Genomic DNA, 15,296 nt, shown 5'->3' with positions numbered 1-15,296 from the left:
AATTAGTGTTTGGACACTCTTTATCTGCCATATGTTAGCTCATTTGGTGCTAAAAATTTGTGAGTATGATGCCAACATCAATCCCCACTAACATGGTAAATTTTGGCCCAACACAGTACACCACTTAGCACAATATACAAATCAATTTGGTTTGATATTTGAATTGTCGAAATTAAATAAAAAGATCCAATACATGGTGGATCATATGATTGAATTCAGCTTTGAGATTTGATATATGACTAAAGGTTGATGATCCACATGCCCCCTTATCTATTCAGGGTTAGCCCCTCAACTGGCTTAATGGCTGAAAATTCCTGCAGTTCTACACATGGATTATAGTTCAGATTTGCTATGGAATTTTATTACACTTTTTATACCTTCTTCTGACCAACTTCTACTCCGAAAGTTGCTTGTCATAGCACCCTCAAATTCTGTAAAGGAAGTTTCAATTCCTTACTGGCACTTGTTTTGAAGTCTTCTTCATTTTAAGCTTTTGTTCCTCCCTGTATTTATATGCTGCTTTTCAATTCATTGCTGCTGCTGGGCAATTTGTGCCAGCAGTATCTAGGTCTGAAATTACTAAGGAATCCCTCAACCTGAACATCTAAATGTAGATTAGGATGCTACATGAGCTGTGTCAAAACCTCTTGGATGTTAAACTCAATTCCATCATTGAGCCCTAATCTACATAGTTTTATTAATGCCTTCAATTCAGGCGGCCATTATTCATGAACTAGTAGGTTTGACATCCCCAATCAATCCGAACGCAACCCCCTCCTTTTTACAATCTCCAAACAAATGTTGTTGCAAATATATATCTGCAATAACTGATAGATATTCGAGTCAATACTCTCTTTATGGTAATATGTTTTTTCATTCCATTGAATGCCTATCTAGTGTGTTTTCTTTATGATTTGACAATATTGGATGTGTTTGAAAATTGTGAAACTGTTAAACAGTATGAAAGTTTATTAGTTTCTTCAGTTTTCCCTTATGTGTGGCCATAATTCCCCAGGCTCCATTAGAACTGGTGATCAAATAGCAATCAATACTATTGAAGACACATATATAACCAGGCGAATACCGATGATCATTTTGTATTAATTTGATGATGCACCTCCTTACACAGCATGCATATGTGTGTTGATGTCTCTAATCTCTGTTGAACCTTATTTCAAATTGCAGCTCCTGCATATAAAATGACTTGAATGTTCATTTACTGTTGTTAGACTTCCAGCATTCAATTTTGATTGTAGCAATATGCTGCTCTGTTAATTGCATCAGTTCAGCTTTTGAAGCATATTTACATGATTATTATCCCAATGGAGTTTCCTTTATTTATCCTGTTGAAACAGAAATTACCAGACATAATGAGAAGTACATTTACTGGATTTTGATCTGGAGAATTGTATTATTCAATCCATAATAGCCAAAAAAAATACATAGATTTCTTTATTTATGACAGGAATAGCAGAAAACAAAGGATCAGATTCTTAATATTTCTTAATATCAAATAGATTCAGCTTCACTTGGAGACAGGATCATTTCATATTCTCTGGCCACATCTTCTACTTTAACCAATCCTGCAAAATGATGAAGAGAAGGAATCTATCAAAATTAAAATAAATTAAAAAAAAAAAAAAAACACAAAATGAAGAAGAAAAGGAAGCTCTAATAAAGTGCATGATGATCATTCATTATGTTATAAGAGCCCAAAAAATACATACTTGGAACAATCTGTGCTAGCAGACACAGTGAAGGAAAGTTTGATTCCACAGTTTCCAGGGAGAGCCTTGGCCGCTGCAGCATTTAAATTTAATTGATTGGCTGTGGACTTGATGCAATTACAAGCAGCCCTTGTGTCAGCAGTATTTGATGCGGAAGCCGCAAGCTTGGAGGCTCCACTGCAACAGCTGGCTGATGGCTTCCCAGTGCCACTTAAAAGGTAGCTGAGACAAGGTGTCAAGTCCTTCACAACATCATTGCATTTAATTGCAGCCTCTGTAGTTGGGACTAGCAGGAGAAGCAGCATTAGAGCAGCAATGGCTGAGGCTCCTCCACTAATTGATTTCATGATGATGAGAAACAAACTGAGAAAGACTCTGAAGAAACTTTGAAGTTGAGTGAGCTTGCTTAATTGCCATTTGCAAACTGGTTCTGGTTCTATTTTTATAGTCAATTTGGAGGGAAGTTTAAATGCGCAAGAAAAGTGGGTATAGAATTTTAAAAGCAGGGTTAATTTGATTGAGTGCAAGTAAGAAAGAAAAAGAAAATTGTCTCTCACATCTTGTCCAGAATCTAGATCTTTTGCTCTGGCACCTAGCTTGCAGGCCCCTGCCCTACCAATTGGTAGGAGGGAAGAGGCTTTTGTAAGTGTATTATTGTTGTGTGTTGATATACATTGTTTTGATTTTACTTATTAGCTGCTCATGTTTTGAAATAAGCAGTTGTAATATGGTATCAAAGCTAGGAGGTGTGAGGGATTTGTGTTATGTGTTATTGTACCTCTCATTTCATGGATTTAGTTCACAGTATTGGCGATGGTATGGGTTGTTGTCATTACCAAAACCGATGATATATATCTCTGTATCAAACCATATCAGTATAGATTCTAAACAAAACACCATTTTTCATAATTAATTTAAAAAAAAAAAAAATACTATCACATTCAAACTGTATCAGCCAATTCATATCGATCAGGCATCGGTATTAGTCACAGTCGATATTAATAAGATTTGGCCGAGATGATCAATCCCATATCGATCCCTAAAAACATTGAACCCCTTAGGTGAATTAGTGTCATATGTGTGTTGTGTGTTAAGACATTGCTGTGGCTCTTACTTAACAGTTTGATCTTTTAGAATAATTGATTGTAACAAGTATTATGTGCACACGGCCATAGTATTTACATTGGTAGTCCGCACAGATCTTCTTTTACTAATTTACCCTCAAGATCCTTCCCCTTGCCTTGTGCTTGGTGGAGCAAGAGGCTGTGTATAAATCCAAGTCGCAATTGTAATTGGTGGGGTCACAACTCTGATGGGCCACAGCCTTGCTTTGACAATTTTTTTCGTCGCCGGATCTTCCATTTGATTAGAATAATTTGAAAAAGAGGTACGTGCATATTTGAGGCCGTTTGATTTATGGACAATCCATCGTCAATAGTGGATCCTCCGTTCCATTTGAATCATCCTTGTCAACCCCACAAATCGACCTCTCAACTTTATAGAGAGAACAATTTATAAACTAATGGGTCAATTTTTTAAGTGAATAAGGTAACATTAGCTGTCCATTACTTATCCCTCACTTCATACAGAGTTGGTAAACTTTCCCTTTGGACAAAACTTTCTAGGGTTTCACATTAGAGACTTTACCCCTTTATCAAAAGATACAATCTCTATTAATGGATTGAGTTTCTCTATGCTGTCGGTGTGGAGAGAATCTCCATTTCCATTTCTATCGACACCCTTACATTGCATTAAAGAGGGGTCTTTTTTATTTCGTCAAATAAGGATTGGGAGTGTAATGATGATCTAAGAATCCAATCACATGGTCACTGTGTAGAAAATTTCTCTATTTTTTAAAACATTTTAGGTCGATGGAGATAGATACAATGTCCCAAAGTGGTCCAATCGTTAACTCCAGGACCTTTATCCCCTCCAGTTCCTTGCCCGGCCCAGTTCTCCAGTTCCCCAATTCCTCTAACAAGGGGGGTCAAAATGGCCACGCTACCCCTGCCCGTATGGGGTCCACCACCCCCTATTAGAGGAATTGAGGAACTAGGCCGGGCAGGAAAATGGAGGAGATACTTTTCCTCAACCCCCCCCCGTATCTCCTCAACCCCCCCCCCCCCCCCCCCACCTCCTGGAGTGGAACCAGAATCCCATCTCTTCATGATTGATTCTGCATACCCAAAATCTAATTGTCCAATGAACAAATTGACGAAATATAATATATAAAGTGAGATCTTGGAGCATTGCATTTGAGTATAAAGAAACTAACGAAGCTCACACAACTCCCTATGGTATTGCTATAAATATAATGGGTTATCTATAGGAACATTTGTTTTTTATAATCTTTTAGGGTGCAAGGGAATGTGAATTCTAGTCAGGTCATTAGGGAATGTGGGCAGAAGAAGGGATCGTGATCTGCTATGGTGCGCTGCCCGTAGCGGTCTGTGCGGTCCAGACATATCGCCGGGTGCAATGTCCGCCTTACCCCTATTCGAGAGGGGGTAAGGTGAACATTGCACACGGTGATGTGTCTGGGCCCCACAGGCCGCTATTGGCAGCGTGCCATAGAAGATCTATATTACAAAAGAAGGGGGTCGGTGAGAGCACATGGGAAGTGAGGTTGGAAACTATGCATTTCTTTTGTCCTCTCTCTATCTAATTTATACATTCACTTAACCAAGCCAAGAAAACTTTGGCTAGACTTGGACCCATTTGTATAGTTTTACCAGATGCAATAAGTGCATAATCAAATTTTGACTTCTCGCAAACACAGAAATTCTATAGTTTGGAGCACGAATGCATCCCCATTCAATTCAAATAACTAAAGTTATAAACCCACAGTTTAAAAGATTAAAAACTGAGAAACCACAAACTTGAAGTTCAAGATTGAACCACAGTAATACAAAGAAACAGAACAACAGAAATTAGTACAAGGATTTAGAACCAAAGAAACTACTAGAAGGATTTAACAGAAATTTCTCCAACAACTGAGACCAAAGAATCCAAACTAATCCTTAGACAAATTGTCCTTCCGGTACTTAAAATTAGGAAATTAAAGATGAAAGCATTAAAAGTTAATGGAGAATAATCTTACAAAAACTGAAACCAAAAGGGAATTGTAAGCACAATGTCAAGAAGAACAACACCAGAAAGTACTTATTCGGACTTAACTGGTTCTCCGAATCTGATGAGAGGTGTAAGTGATAGAGAACCACTGCTCTTGTAAAGAGATAAAGGTTGAAGTCTCTGTGTAGTAATAGAAATCCTACGGTACTTACTGTTGAGGAAGCCCTAAAACTAAAGGAATGAGGCTTCGTCGTTGGTGTGCTCGCTAGAGACTATAGAAGTAGATGCAACACTGCTTTATCTTCCATGCTTCAATCTCAAGCGAGAGAGAACAAGCGCCAATCAGACGTTAGAGCCTCGAGGTTTTCCAAGCCTTCAGAGATTTTGATATTTCAATCGAGAGAAAAGCCCCCAAAGTCGAGAATCCAGGGTTTTAAATTTACTTGTGTTTTTTGGTCGGAAAATAAAACTTGCAATCTTATTTGAAAAGTGAAATTTTTATTCTCCATGAGAAAAACAATCCTCTGGCAATCAAACACTTAGAATTATTTTCCTGGAAGAAAAAAAAATTCACTTTACATCAAAATTTTGTATTCCCCTTGCAAACAAACAAAGCCTACTGGAATTAGATCTGGAGAATTATATTATTCAATCCTTAATAATAGCCAAAAAAGTACATAGATTACTTTATTTATCTTAATAGCCAAAAAAGTACATAGATTACTTTATTTATCTTAATAGCCAGAGAAATACATAGATTACTTTATTTATGACAGAAATAGCAGAAAACAAAGGATGATCAGCTTCTTAATACTTCTTAATATGAAATAGATAATTCAGCTTCACTTGGAGACAGGATCATTTCATATCTTCTGGCTACATCTTCCACTTTAACCAATCCTGCAAAATGATGAAGAGAAAGAATCTATTTATTAAAAAAAAACACACACACACACAAAATGAAGAAGAAAAGGAAGTTAAGGTCTAGTAAAGTGCATAATGAGGATAGTTCTTTATGTTATAAGAGCACCAAAAAATACATACTTGGAACAATCTGTGTTAGCAGACACAGTGAAGGAAAGTTTGATTCCGCATTTTCCAGCGAGACTCTGTGATGCTGCACCATTTAAATTTAATTGCTTGATTGTGGACTTCATGCAGTTACAAGCAGTCTTTGTGTCAGCAGTATTTGTTGCGGAACCTAAAAGCTTGGAGGCTCCACTGCAACAGCTGGCTGATGGCGTCCCCTTGCCACTTTGAAGGTAGCTGAGACAAGGTGTCAAGTCATTGACAACATCACTGCATGTAATTGCAGCCTCTGTAGTTGGGACTAGCAGGAGAAGCAGCATTAGAGCCGCCATGACTGAGGCTCCTCCACTAATTGTTTTCATGATGATGATGATAATGATGACGATGAGAAAGAAACTGAGAATTAAGACTCTGAAGAAACTTTGAAGTTGAGTGAGCTTGCTTAGTTGCCATTTGCAAACTGGTTCTGGTTCTATTTTTATAGTCAATTTGGAGGGAAGTTTAAAAGAGCAAGAAAACTAAGTATTGGATTTTTAAAAGCAGAGTCAATTTGATTGAGTGCAAGTAAGCAAGAAAAAGAAAAATTGTCTCTTAGATCTTGTCCAGAATCTAGATCTTTTGCTGTGGCACCTAGCTTGCAGGCCCCTGCCCTACCAATTGGTTGGAGGGAAGAGGGTTTTGTAAGGGTATTGTTGTTGTGTGTTGATATACATTGTTGTGATTTTACTTAGCAATTCGTGTTTTGGAATAAACAATTGTAATATGATATCAAAACTAGGAGGTTTAATGGATATGTGTTATGTGTTGTTGTGCCCCTGTGCGTTGTACCCCTCCTTTCATGGATTTAGTTCATGGTATTAGCAATGGTATATATGGGTTGCCGTCAATATCAAAAACAACATATATATATATATATATATATATATATATATATATATATATATATATCTCCGCATCAAACCATATCAATATAGATTCTAAACATAACACCATTTTTCATCAAAAATAAAATACAACATTTATACTGTATCAATCAATTCGTATCGATCAAGCATCGGTATCAGTCACGGTAGATATTAATAAGATTTGGCCGATATGACCAATCCCATATCGATCCCTAAAACATTGAACCGTACCCCTTGGTGAATTGGTGTCCTATGTGTGTTGTGTGTTAATTCTACCAAAAAAACCAAAGTGTTGTGTGTTAATACATGGCCATAGTATTTACATTGGTAGTCCGCACAAGTCTTCTTTTACTAATTTACCCTCAAGATCCTTCCCCTTGCCTTGTGATTGGTGGAGCAAGAGGCTGTATATAAATCCAAGTCGCAATTGTAATTGGTGGGGTCACAACTCTGATGGGCCACAGCCTTGATTTGACAAATTTTTCGTCCTATCTTCCATTTGATTAGAATAATTTGAAGAAGAGAGGTGCATATTTCAGGCCGTTGGATTTATGGGCAATCCATCGTCAATAGTGGGTCCTCCACTCCATTTGAATAATCCTTGGCAACTCCACAAATCGACCTCTCAACTTTATAGAGAGAACAAGTTATAAATTAATGGGTCAAGTTTTCAAGTGAATAAGCTAAAATTAGCAGTCCATTACTTAATCCTCACTTCTTTTTTTTTTTTTTGTTTAAAAGATGATTTATTCAAAGGTAGACCGTGTACAAGCCAAGGCGTCTTCATGATACAGGCGAAGAAACCAAAGGAATGGAAGGAGGCCAAACTGTCTTACACAGAATAGACAGGCCTCTCCAGGCAAAGTTGTCGACAATACCATTGATAGTCCATTACTTAATCCTCACTTCAGAGTTGGTAAACTTTGTCTTGAGAAAAACTTTCTAGGGTTTCATATTAGAGACTTTACCCCTTTATCAAAACATACTAGAGATCCAAATTGGCTTCGATATTTTTAATAGATCGAGTTTCTCTATGTTGTCGGTGTGGAGAGAATCTCCATTTCCATTTTTGTCGGCACCATTACATTGCATTAGGGAGTGGAATTTTTTATTTCATTAATAAGGGTTGGGCATGTAATGATGATTTGAGAATCCAATCACATGGTCCCAGACTCGGCTCCTATCCAGCACCCTGTCCGGGCTGCACGTGCAGCGCCAGACACAGTGAGGCATGATGCCTCACTTTGTCCAGCCCAGGCAGGGTGCTGGACAGGATCCTTTTGGCATGGTCATAGTGGAGAAAATTTCTCTACTCCACAGTTGAAGGAAAAATTAATCCAGATGTATAATGACCATGCTTTTTAAAATATTTTGGGTTGATGGGCACATTTGCAAGGACTAAAATCCTCTCCAGTTCCCTAAAAGTGCAATGTGGTGCTGTTTGGGGCTGAGAGCTCAACACATGGAAGAATGCTAAATCTAATAGTGTCAAGCTCGATTGACCTAGTTTTTTTTTTTTTTTTTTTTCTTTTTTCTCAAGCTCGACACCGTTGCTGCATTGCATTATAGTTGAGAGAATAGTTTTGGCTTTTGCCATGTGCACTATTATATGGTCACTTTAATAACTAGACAATGAGGGAATGACTTGGATATGTGGGATGTAAACTTGTCGATTAATCACAAATCTCAACAGTAAGGCCTTTTTTTTTAGGGTTTTTGTTTTCTTCGAACACTTCTTATATTCCCCACAAAAAAAAATTCTTATATTCCACCAAATCTTTGAAATTTTTTTTTTGATCATTCTAGAATGATTTTCATAACCTTGTATAACACATCACATGGGATCCAGGGCATTGAAAACCTATACAATATAAGGGGGAAAGAACGCTACCTCTTGTGCCTAGCGTGCAAAAGTATTGTAGGGCTTTCAAGAAAAGGTGGAAATCCCACCCACAAGGCGATGCTTACACGCACACTCCCATTGGCCAGCATGGCCAAGCAACTATCTCTTTCCTATATTATAATAAGATTTTACTGTTATGCGTTTGATGTGATACAATGTGTGAGTTTAGCATTTTCATTTCTTTAAGATGAAATATTATTGTCACTATGGTTGTTATTTTTCCAAACCTTGCAATGTATCTATTGTGCATGTGGACAGATGATGTGTCCATTCTAACCGTTGGATAGGTAGGACATGATCTAGATTAGATACATAGTGAATTTTAGAGCCTAATTCAATCAAATACCCTTTTATATTGGCATACATCTCATGTATATCCACCCATGTGTACTAGTACTTTAGATTTTATTGTGCATACTCTCAACTTTGAGCAGGAATATACAGTTTAGATTAGGAAAAACCATGAAAATGGATGGCTCATATGTTTGTGATTTATGAAAATGTCATTAAAACCCTGTTTTGCACTGCCTGTTTTAAGAATTGTTTTTTTGGTAAGAGCCTGTTTTAAGAAGTTCATTTCTACTGGTTTGAGTCAATTCAACAAATGATGTAGCTCATACATTTATTGGATAGAGTGGACATGGTCTAGAATTGCTAAGTTCAAATCCCAGATAATGCATGGTTACGATATTTTGATCATTACAAAACACTCTCTCATTGTCTAGGATCTTCTAAAGGTATATTTTGTCATTTGACAAATTTCGTTTGAGCTGAGATTTAATATGTAATTAAGTTGGGGACCTTGGGGTTTACTTCTTGTCCACAAAATTCGTGCTCCGTATAATTTTGTAAGATTGTTTAGGAAACACTTTATAAATGAAATATGTAGCAGGGTCCTAATTACCCCCTTCCATTCCAGATTATGTTTCGAGGACTACTCGTGTGGAGGCTGTGGAGCAACAACTTGGCGATCGGACAGCTTTGCTTCATCGTCTCAAACTTAATTTGCAAAAGGCCCAAACTACAATGAAGGCCACAGTTGATGGACACCGCAGAGAGCTTGATTTCACAGAGGGAAATTGGGTGCTTCTCAAATTACAACTTTATCGTCAACACACTCTGCAATTTCGCACTTCTCAGAAGCTGAGCAAACTTTTTAATGGCCCCTTTCAGGTGATCCAAAGGGTGGGGAAGGTGGCATACCATCTTAAATTGCCAACAGGGAGCAGAGTACACCCTGTATTTCATGTGTCTCTACTTAGACCTTTTCGGGGGGATCCACTTTCTGTGTTACATAAGTCCCTACCTCTCTTCAACCACCAGCAGCAACTTGTGCATCGTCCTATAGCGGTCTTGGCAAAGAAGGTTGTTTTGAATGGTTGCATTGAACCCCAAATTTTACTTCAATGGGAGGGATAGGCCTTGGAAGATGCCACTTGGGAGAATTTTCAGTCTTTTATTCAAAGGTTCCCTGGTCTCAACCTTGAGGACGAGGTTGATTTGGAGGGAGATGGAGTTGTAATGAACCAGCCTATTCCATTGAATGATCAGCTCATTATTGATACCCTTAGCAGTGAGCTGATGCCAGATTCTGTTTTTGCCAATGAAGATGTTGATACTGCTATTCGAAATGGACAAGGTGGACATCTTCAGTCAGCTCCGCAAATAAGAAGAGGCGCCAGATCAAGAAGAGAGCCGAACTGGACAAGAGATTACAATATGGCTTAGCAAGTTAGTAGGTTCCAGTTGGGATTCTGTTAGTGAGTTAGTGGGTTGGATATTGTTAGAGAAGCTTCTAGAATTCTTGGTTGTTAGTAGTGATTCATAAATAGGGAGATTGTATTCGATGAAAGGCATGAAAAGAATAAAAGTTCTATTTCCTTCCTTCTTCCCAGGAGTTATGGAAACTCGAATTATGAATTTACCTTTCTACTTGTTACATCATTACAGGGTGGTTTGGAGGTGATAGAAGCTAAGAAAGACAAAGTTAATGGGTGCAAGAGTAGGGTTTTCCCAGCTGATTGTAAAGGTTTGTAAAGAGGGTTTTACAGTGACAAGAAATGTAGGCGAGCATCAATGCCCAAGGTTGTTCATGGAGTCAACACAGATCCCCTGTTACCCCTGGATTAAAGGCACTGCTTCTCCTCATTTTCACAGGCTTATGAAAAGACATATTGCCAAGGAATTGGGGATTTTTTAAGGTTGAAATAGGAAAGATGAACTCACATTAACCCAAGAGAATTGAATTGGTGGAAGCCAGCATAGCACTTGCTAAGACGTACTTGTTGAAACTCAAAACCAACCGAACGAGTTGCCTTGTGTTGTTGTTGCGCTAATTCAATTTCTAAGCCACCCGTGACTCTTTGGATTTAAATCGTCCCCATGATGTCTGATAGGGGCAAATGGACCCCGACCAATGACGCAAGGACACGTGGACAACGACACCATCAATGACAGAGCAGATAACGACGATGACATCACTATCTTGCCGTATAAGGTAAGGGGACCTTAACCCTTATGCAATTAACCGACAGATAACCCCTATCTATTGAAGATTGCTCACAAAGGGGGAGGGACAGTCCCACTCTGACGCAACCTCGGGAGACTCCCAGTGATAGTGAACTACAGAAGTACAACCGCCTTGGAAGACTCCCCTACTATAAATAGTAAGCGAAGGGACCCAGGTAGGGCATCTCACCACTATTGACTCTAGCTCTTTCGTACTTCCTCTACTTACTGTTCTATCGGACTGATTTTGGCATCGGAGAGTCCCCCCTTGGAGTCCGCTCCGGGTCTCTTCAGTGCCCTTTTACCTTTTGCAGGTCTCCACGTCATCGAGCAGGATTCTGGCAGCAACAGATTGGCATCGTCTGTGGGAATTCAAAGAGCAGAGTCTACGATGGTGAACACCAGGAATACTCGTTGATCAGCATCAAACAATGAAGTCGGGGATAATAGTAACCCGAGTCAAGCCAACAACGAACAAGGAGAACAATGCCAGGCGTTAACAACCGCCAATCGCGGCGGGAAAGCCCCCCGGGGCAGGACCCTGAGAACCAGCCAACAACGGGGACAGACGAGCAAGCAGGTACTCCCGCCAGATCCACAGGCGCCGGTAACCTAGGGCCAATTCATGGCCCTGCAACAGTAGCTCGAGAGGCTAGCTCAGGCCCTTGAGCAAAACTCGAAGGCCCTCACCAATCATGGGAATACCATCATCCCAACTCGGACTCACAGCCCGGGCAGGGATGACAAAGATAGCAGCTCGGGCTCGGCCCGCGCAGATCAAGGTAACCATGACAAGCAAGCCGGCAAAGACAAGAAGAAAGCCACCGACAGGAACGAGGCCCAATCCAAGCATCAGTCCGGGGGGCGCGGGAAGGCTCCAGCGGAGAATAATCTAGACAAGCAATTGAAGGACCTTCGAGAGAAGATCCAGAAGATGGCCGAGAAGCAACCATTGCCCGAGAAATCCACCTTCTTCGGGAAGACAGCACTCTCGGATGAAATCATGGCTGTCCCCTTCCCAAAGGAGTTCAAGATGCCGGCGTTTGAGTATTATGATGGCAGCACCGACCCTGTTCAGCATCTGGAAGGCTTCAACTCGATTATGGCTTTTTATGGGGCCTCCGACACGATCATGTGTCATGCTTTCCCCCCCAACATTGAGGAAGGCCGCCAGAACTTGGTTCACCCACCTAGAACCAAACTCCATTCACGAGTTTTGGCAGCTCAACACAGCCTTTGCCTCCACCTTCACAAGCAGTCGGAGCTACAAAAAGACACCGGTAAGCATTACCACGGTGAAGCAGAAAAGTGGCGAAACTCTAAGATCCTACCTAACTCGGTTCAACCAGGTCAAGCTAGAAGTGGAGGACCTTGATCCCAAGGTAGAGTACACCGCTCTACTGGCTGGGATCCGTGACAAGGACCTCAACTGGGAACTTTATAAGAGTAATCCCAGCAATCTGACGGAACTCCAAGCCAGATGCGAGGAGTACATGACGGCGGTGGAAACCCTAGACGCAAAGATGGATACCCAGGATGGTAGAACCGAGAAAAAGAGAACCGAGCAAGAGGGGAGGCAAGGCTATGAAGACGACAGGAAGACGAGGCGGCGCCAAAGCAGAACACCTCCAAAGCACTTTGAATGGTATACTCTGCTCAATCAACCCCGTTCAAAAATCCTGATGCAGATCCAGAACGAGAAATTCATCAAGTGGCCGGCGAAGATAGGCAACAACCCAAACAAGAAAAATGGTGACAAGTTCTGTCGCTTCCACAACAGAACCGGGCACGACACTGATGACAGCCAGTACCTTAAAGGGGAGATTGAGAGCCTAATCCATAGAGGCTACCTAGGGCGCTACGTTCATGATCGTCGAAACCATGAACGCCCCAACAATGGCAGAAGAGACCGCGGGAACGACTAGCGCAGCCATCAAACAGAGAGAGACCAGGGCAGGAGACGCGGAGAAGAACGAAGGCATCCCGAATCAGCTGAGCGCCCCAGGCAAAATGACCAAGGGAATCGTAACCCCCCAGCAGGGGTTATATCTACCATATACGGAGGTCCCGCGGCAGAAGAAAGTTCAAAATCGGCTAGGAAAGCAAAGGCCTAGGCTCGAAGGGTCCACACGATCGAAATATCGAGCAAGAAGGCCAAAACTGACCAGGTCATCTCGTTCTCAGATGATGACCTAGTCGGAGTCCAATCCCCGCACGATGATGCCCTAGTGGTGACAATGCGGGTAGTAAACTTTGATGTGAAGAGGATTCTCATCGACAATGGGAGCTCGGTCGACATTTTATTCATAGAGGCCTATGACCGCATGAAGTTAAGCAGGGATAGGCTGAAGAAGGTGGATTACCCCTTACATGGCTTCACGGGGGCGACCGTGAACGTAGAGGGATCAATCGAATTACTGCTCACAGCAGGTACTGGAGACCACCAAACAACAATAATGGTTACTTTCCTAGTGGTCGACGTGCCCTCCGTTTACAATGCTATTCTCGGACGAGTGGGGCTCAACGCGCTGAAGGCAGTGGTGTCAACGCCCCACCTAAAGATGAAATTTTCCACCAGCCAAGGTATCAGTGAATGCAAGGGAGACCAGCAGGTGTCTCGAAACTGCTATGCGACGGTACTACGAGGAAGAGGGAAGGCTGGAGAAACGCTCCCCATCGAAGACCTCAGGGACGAGAGCACACAGAGCCAGGCAGCCGAGGATCTCGACCTCATCGATATTATAGAAGGAGATGACTCCAAACAGGTGAGGATCGGATCGCACCTTCGAGGCACCCAGCGAGAAGAGATAATAGGTTTCCTCCGAAAAAACTCAGACATCTTCGCATGGTCGGCGACAGACATGCCCGGGATACCCCGGAGTGTGATCGAGCACAGATTAAGCGTTGATCTGGCTAGAAAGCCCGTGCGGCAGAAGGGAAGGAACTTCGCCCCAGAGCGGCAACTCAAAATCAAGGAGGAGGTCGATAAGCTACTGGAGGCCGAATTTATCAAGGAAATCACTTATCCTGAGTGGTTGGCCAATGTAGTCATGGTGCCCAAGGCAAACGGAAAGTGGAGGGTTTGCATCGACTACACTGATCTCAATAAAGCCTGCCCAAAAGACACCTACCCGCTGCCAAGAATAGACTAGCTGATAGATGCCACCGCGGGCCATGAACTGCTGTCGTTTATGGACGCCTATTCGGGATACAATCAGATCAAGATGTACGAGGCAGATATCCAAAAAATGGCGTTCCGCACTGGTGACAACAAGTACTGCGACAAGGTGATGTCGTTCGGATTAAAAAATGCAAACGCAACATATCAAAGGCTGGTGAACAAGATCTTCAAGGATCAAATCGGGCGGAATATGGAGGTGTACGTAGATGACATGCTGGCAAAAAGCATGGAGCGAGGGAAACACATACTCGACCTCGAGGAAGCCTTTCAGGTCCTACGGAAGTACCACATGAAGCTCAACCCCATGAAATACGCCTTTGGGGTGACCTCGGGCAAGTTCTTGGGGTTCATGGTATCAAAACGGGGGATTGAAGCAAACCCTGCCAAAATCGAGGAGATCTTGGGGATGACCTCACCCCGGACAACCAAAGAAGTGTAAGAGTTAACAGGGAGAGTAGCGACACTGGGCCGATTCATGTCCAAGTTGGTTGATAAGTGCCTCCCCTTCTTCAAAACCTTGAAGCATGCCAAGCGGTTCGAGTGGACAGATGAATGCGAAGAAGCCTTCCAACAGCTTAAGAGATACCTGTCGTCACCGCCAATGTTAGCAAAGCCAGAAGCAGGAGAGGAGCTACAATTGTACCTGGACGTGTCCCCAGTAGCGGTAAGCGCAGTTCTCATCCGTGAAGAAAAGAAAACCCAGAGGCCGGTGTACTATGTCATCCGAGTGCTGTTGGATGCAAAAACGAGATACCAAAAAGTAGAAAAGGTAGCATATGCGCTTATTGTGGCCGCCCAAAAGCTCCGCCCATACTTCCAGGCGCACACCATCCTGGCGTAAACTGATCAGCCGCTCAAGAAAATCCTACAAAAACCAGAATTCTCTGAAAGGTTGGTAAACTGGACGGTCGAGCTGAGCGATTTTGACATCCACTACAGGTCGAGAACCGCCATCAAAGCCCAATCATTGG

At 41.7% G+C, this 15,296-nt stretch overlaps 3 protein-coding genes across 3 annotated transcripts; 1 reads left to right on the top strand and 2 right to left on the bottom strand.

The window, feature by feature from the left end:
- Window positions 1-1,391: 1,391 nt before the first annotated feature.
- On the bottom strand, window positions 1,392-2,155 carry LOC122642815 (non-specific lipid-transfer protein-like). The gene is made up of 2 exons (XM_043836415.1): window positions 1,728-2,155; window positions 1,392-1,583 (listed from the first exon to the last, which is right to left on the bottom strand). Exons 1-2 carry the CDS (start codon window positions 2,072-2,074, stop codon window positions 1,574-1,576), a joined length of 357 nt encoding a protein of 118 aa, XP_043692350.1. The 5' UTR covers window positions 2,075-2,155; the 3' UTR covers window positions 1,392-1,573.
- A 3,382-nt stretch (window positions 2,156-5,537) lies between these two features.
- Window positions 5,538-6,255, bottom strand: LOC122641823 (non-specific lipid-transfer protein AP10-like). Its single transcript, XM_043835127.1, has 2 exons — window positions 5,844-6,255; window positions 5,538-5,699 (listed from the first exon to the last, which is right to left on the bottom strand). The coding sequence occupies exons 1-2, from the start codon at window positions 6,188-6,190 to the stop codon at window positions 5,690-5,692; spliced, it is 357 nt and encodes a 118-aa protein (XP_043691062.1). The 5' UTR covers window positions 6,191-6,255; the 3' UTR covers window positions 5,538-5,689.
- A 5,944-nt stretch (window positions 6,256-12,199) lies between these two features.
- Window positions 12,200-13,069, top strand: LOC122643865. Its single transcript, XM_043837437.1, has one exon. It carries the CDS (start codon window positions 12,200-12,202, stop codon window positions 13,067-13,069), a length of 870 nt encoding a protein of 289 aa, XP_043693372.1.
- Window positions 13,070-15,296: the final 2,227 nt, after the last annotated feature.

The sequence above is a fragment of the Telopea speciosissima genome, chromosome 10, assembly GCF_018873765.1.
Source record: "Telopea speciosissima isolate NSW1024214 ecotype Mountain lineage chromosome 10, Tspe_v1, whole genome shotgun sequence".
NCBI classification, from domain to species: domain Eukaryota; kingdom Viridiplantae; phylum Streptophyta; class Magnoliopsida; order Proteales; family Proteaceae; genus Telopea; species Telopea speciosissima.
The sequence above is the reverse complement of the archived record's forward strand: the minus strand, read 5'-3'. Positions and strand labels throughout refer to the sequence as shown.

Bases quoted from the DNA above. Each gene is read 5' to 3' on its own strand.
- LOC122643865 (XM_043837437.1), top strand. From the start codon at position 12,200: ATGGCAGCACCGACCCTGTTCAGCATCTGGAAGGCTTCAACTCGATTA.
- LOC122642815 (XM_043836415.1), bottom strand. From the start codon at position 2,074: ATGAAATCAATTAGTGGAGGAGCCTCAGCCATTGCTGCTCTAATGCTG.
- LOC122641823 (XM_043835127.1), bottom strand. From the start codon at position 6,190: ATGAAAACAATTAGTGGAGGAGCCTCAGTCATGGCGGCTCTAATGCTG.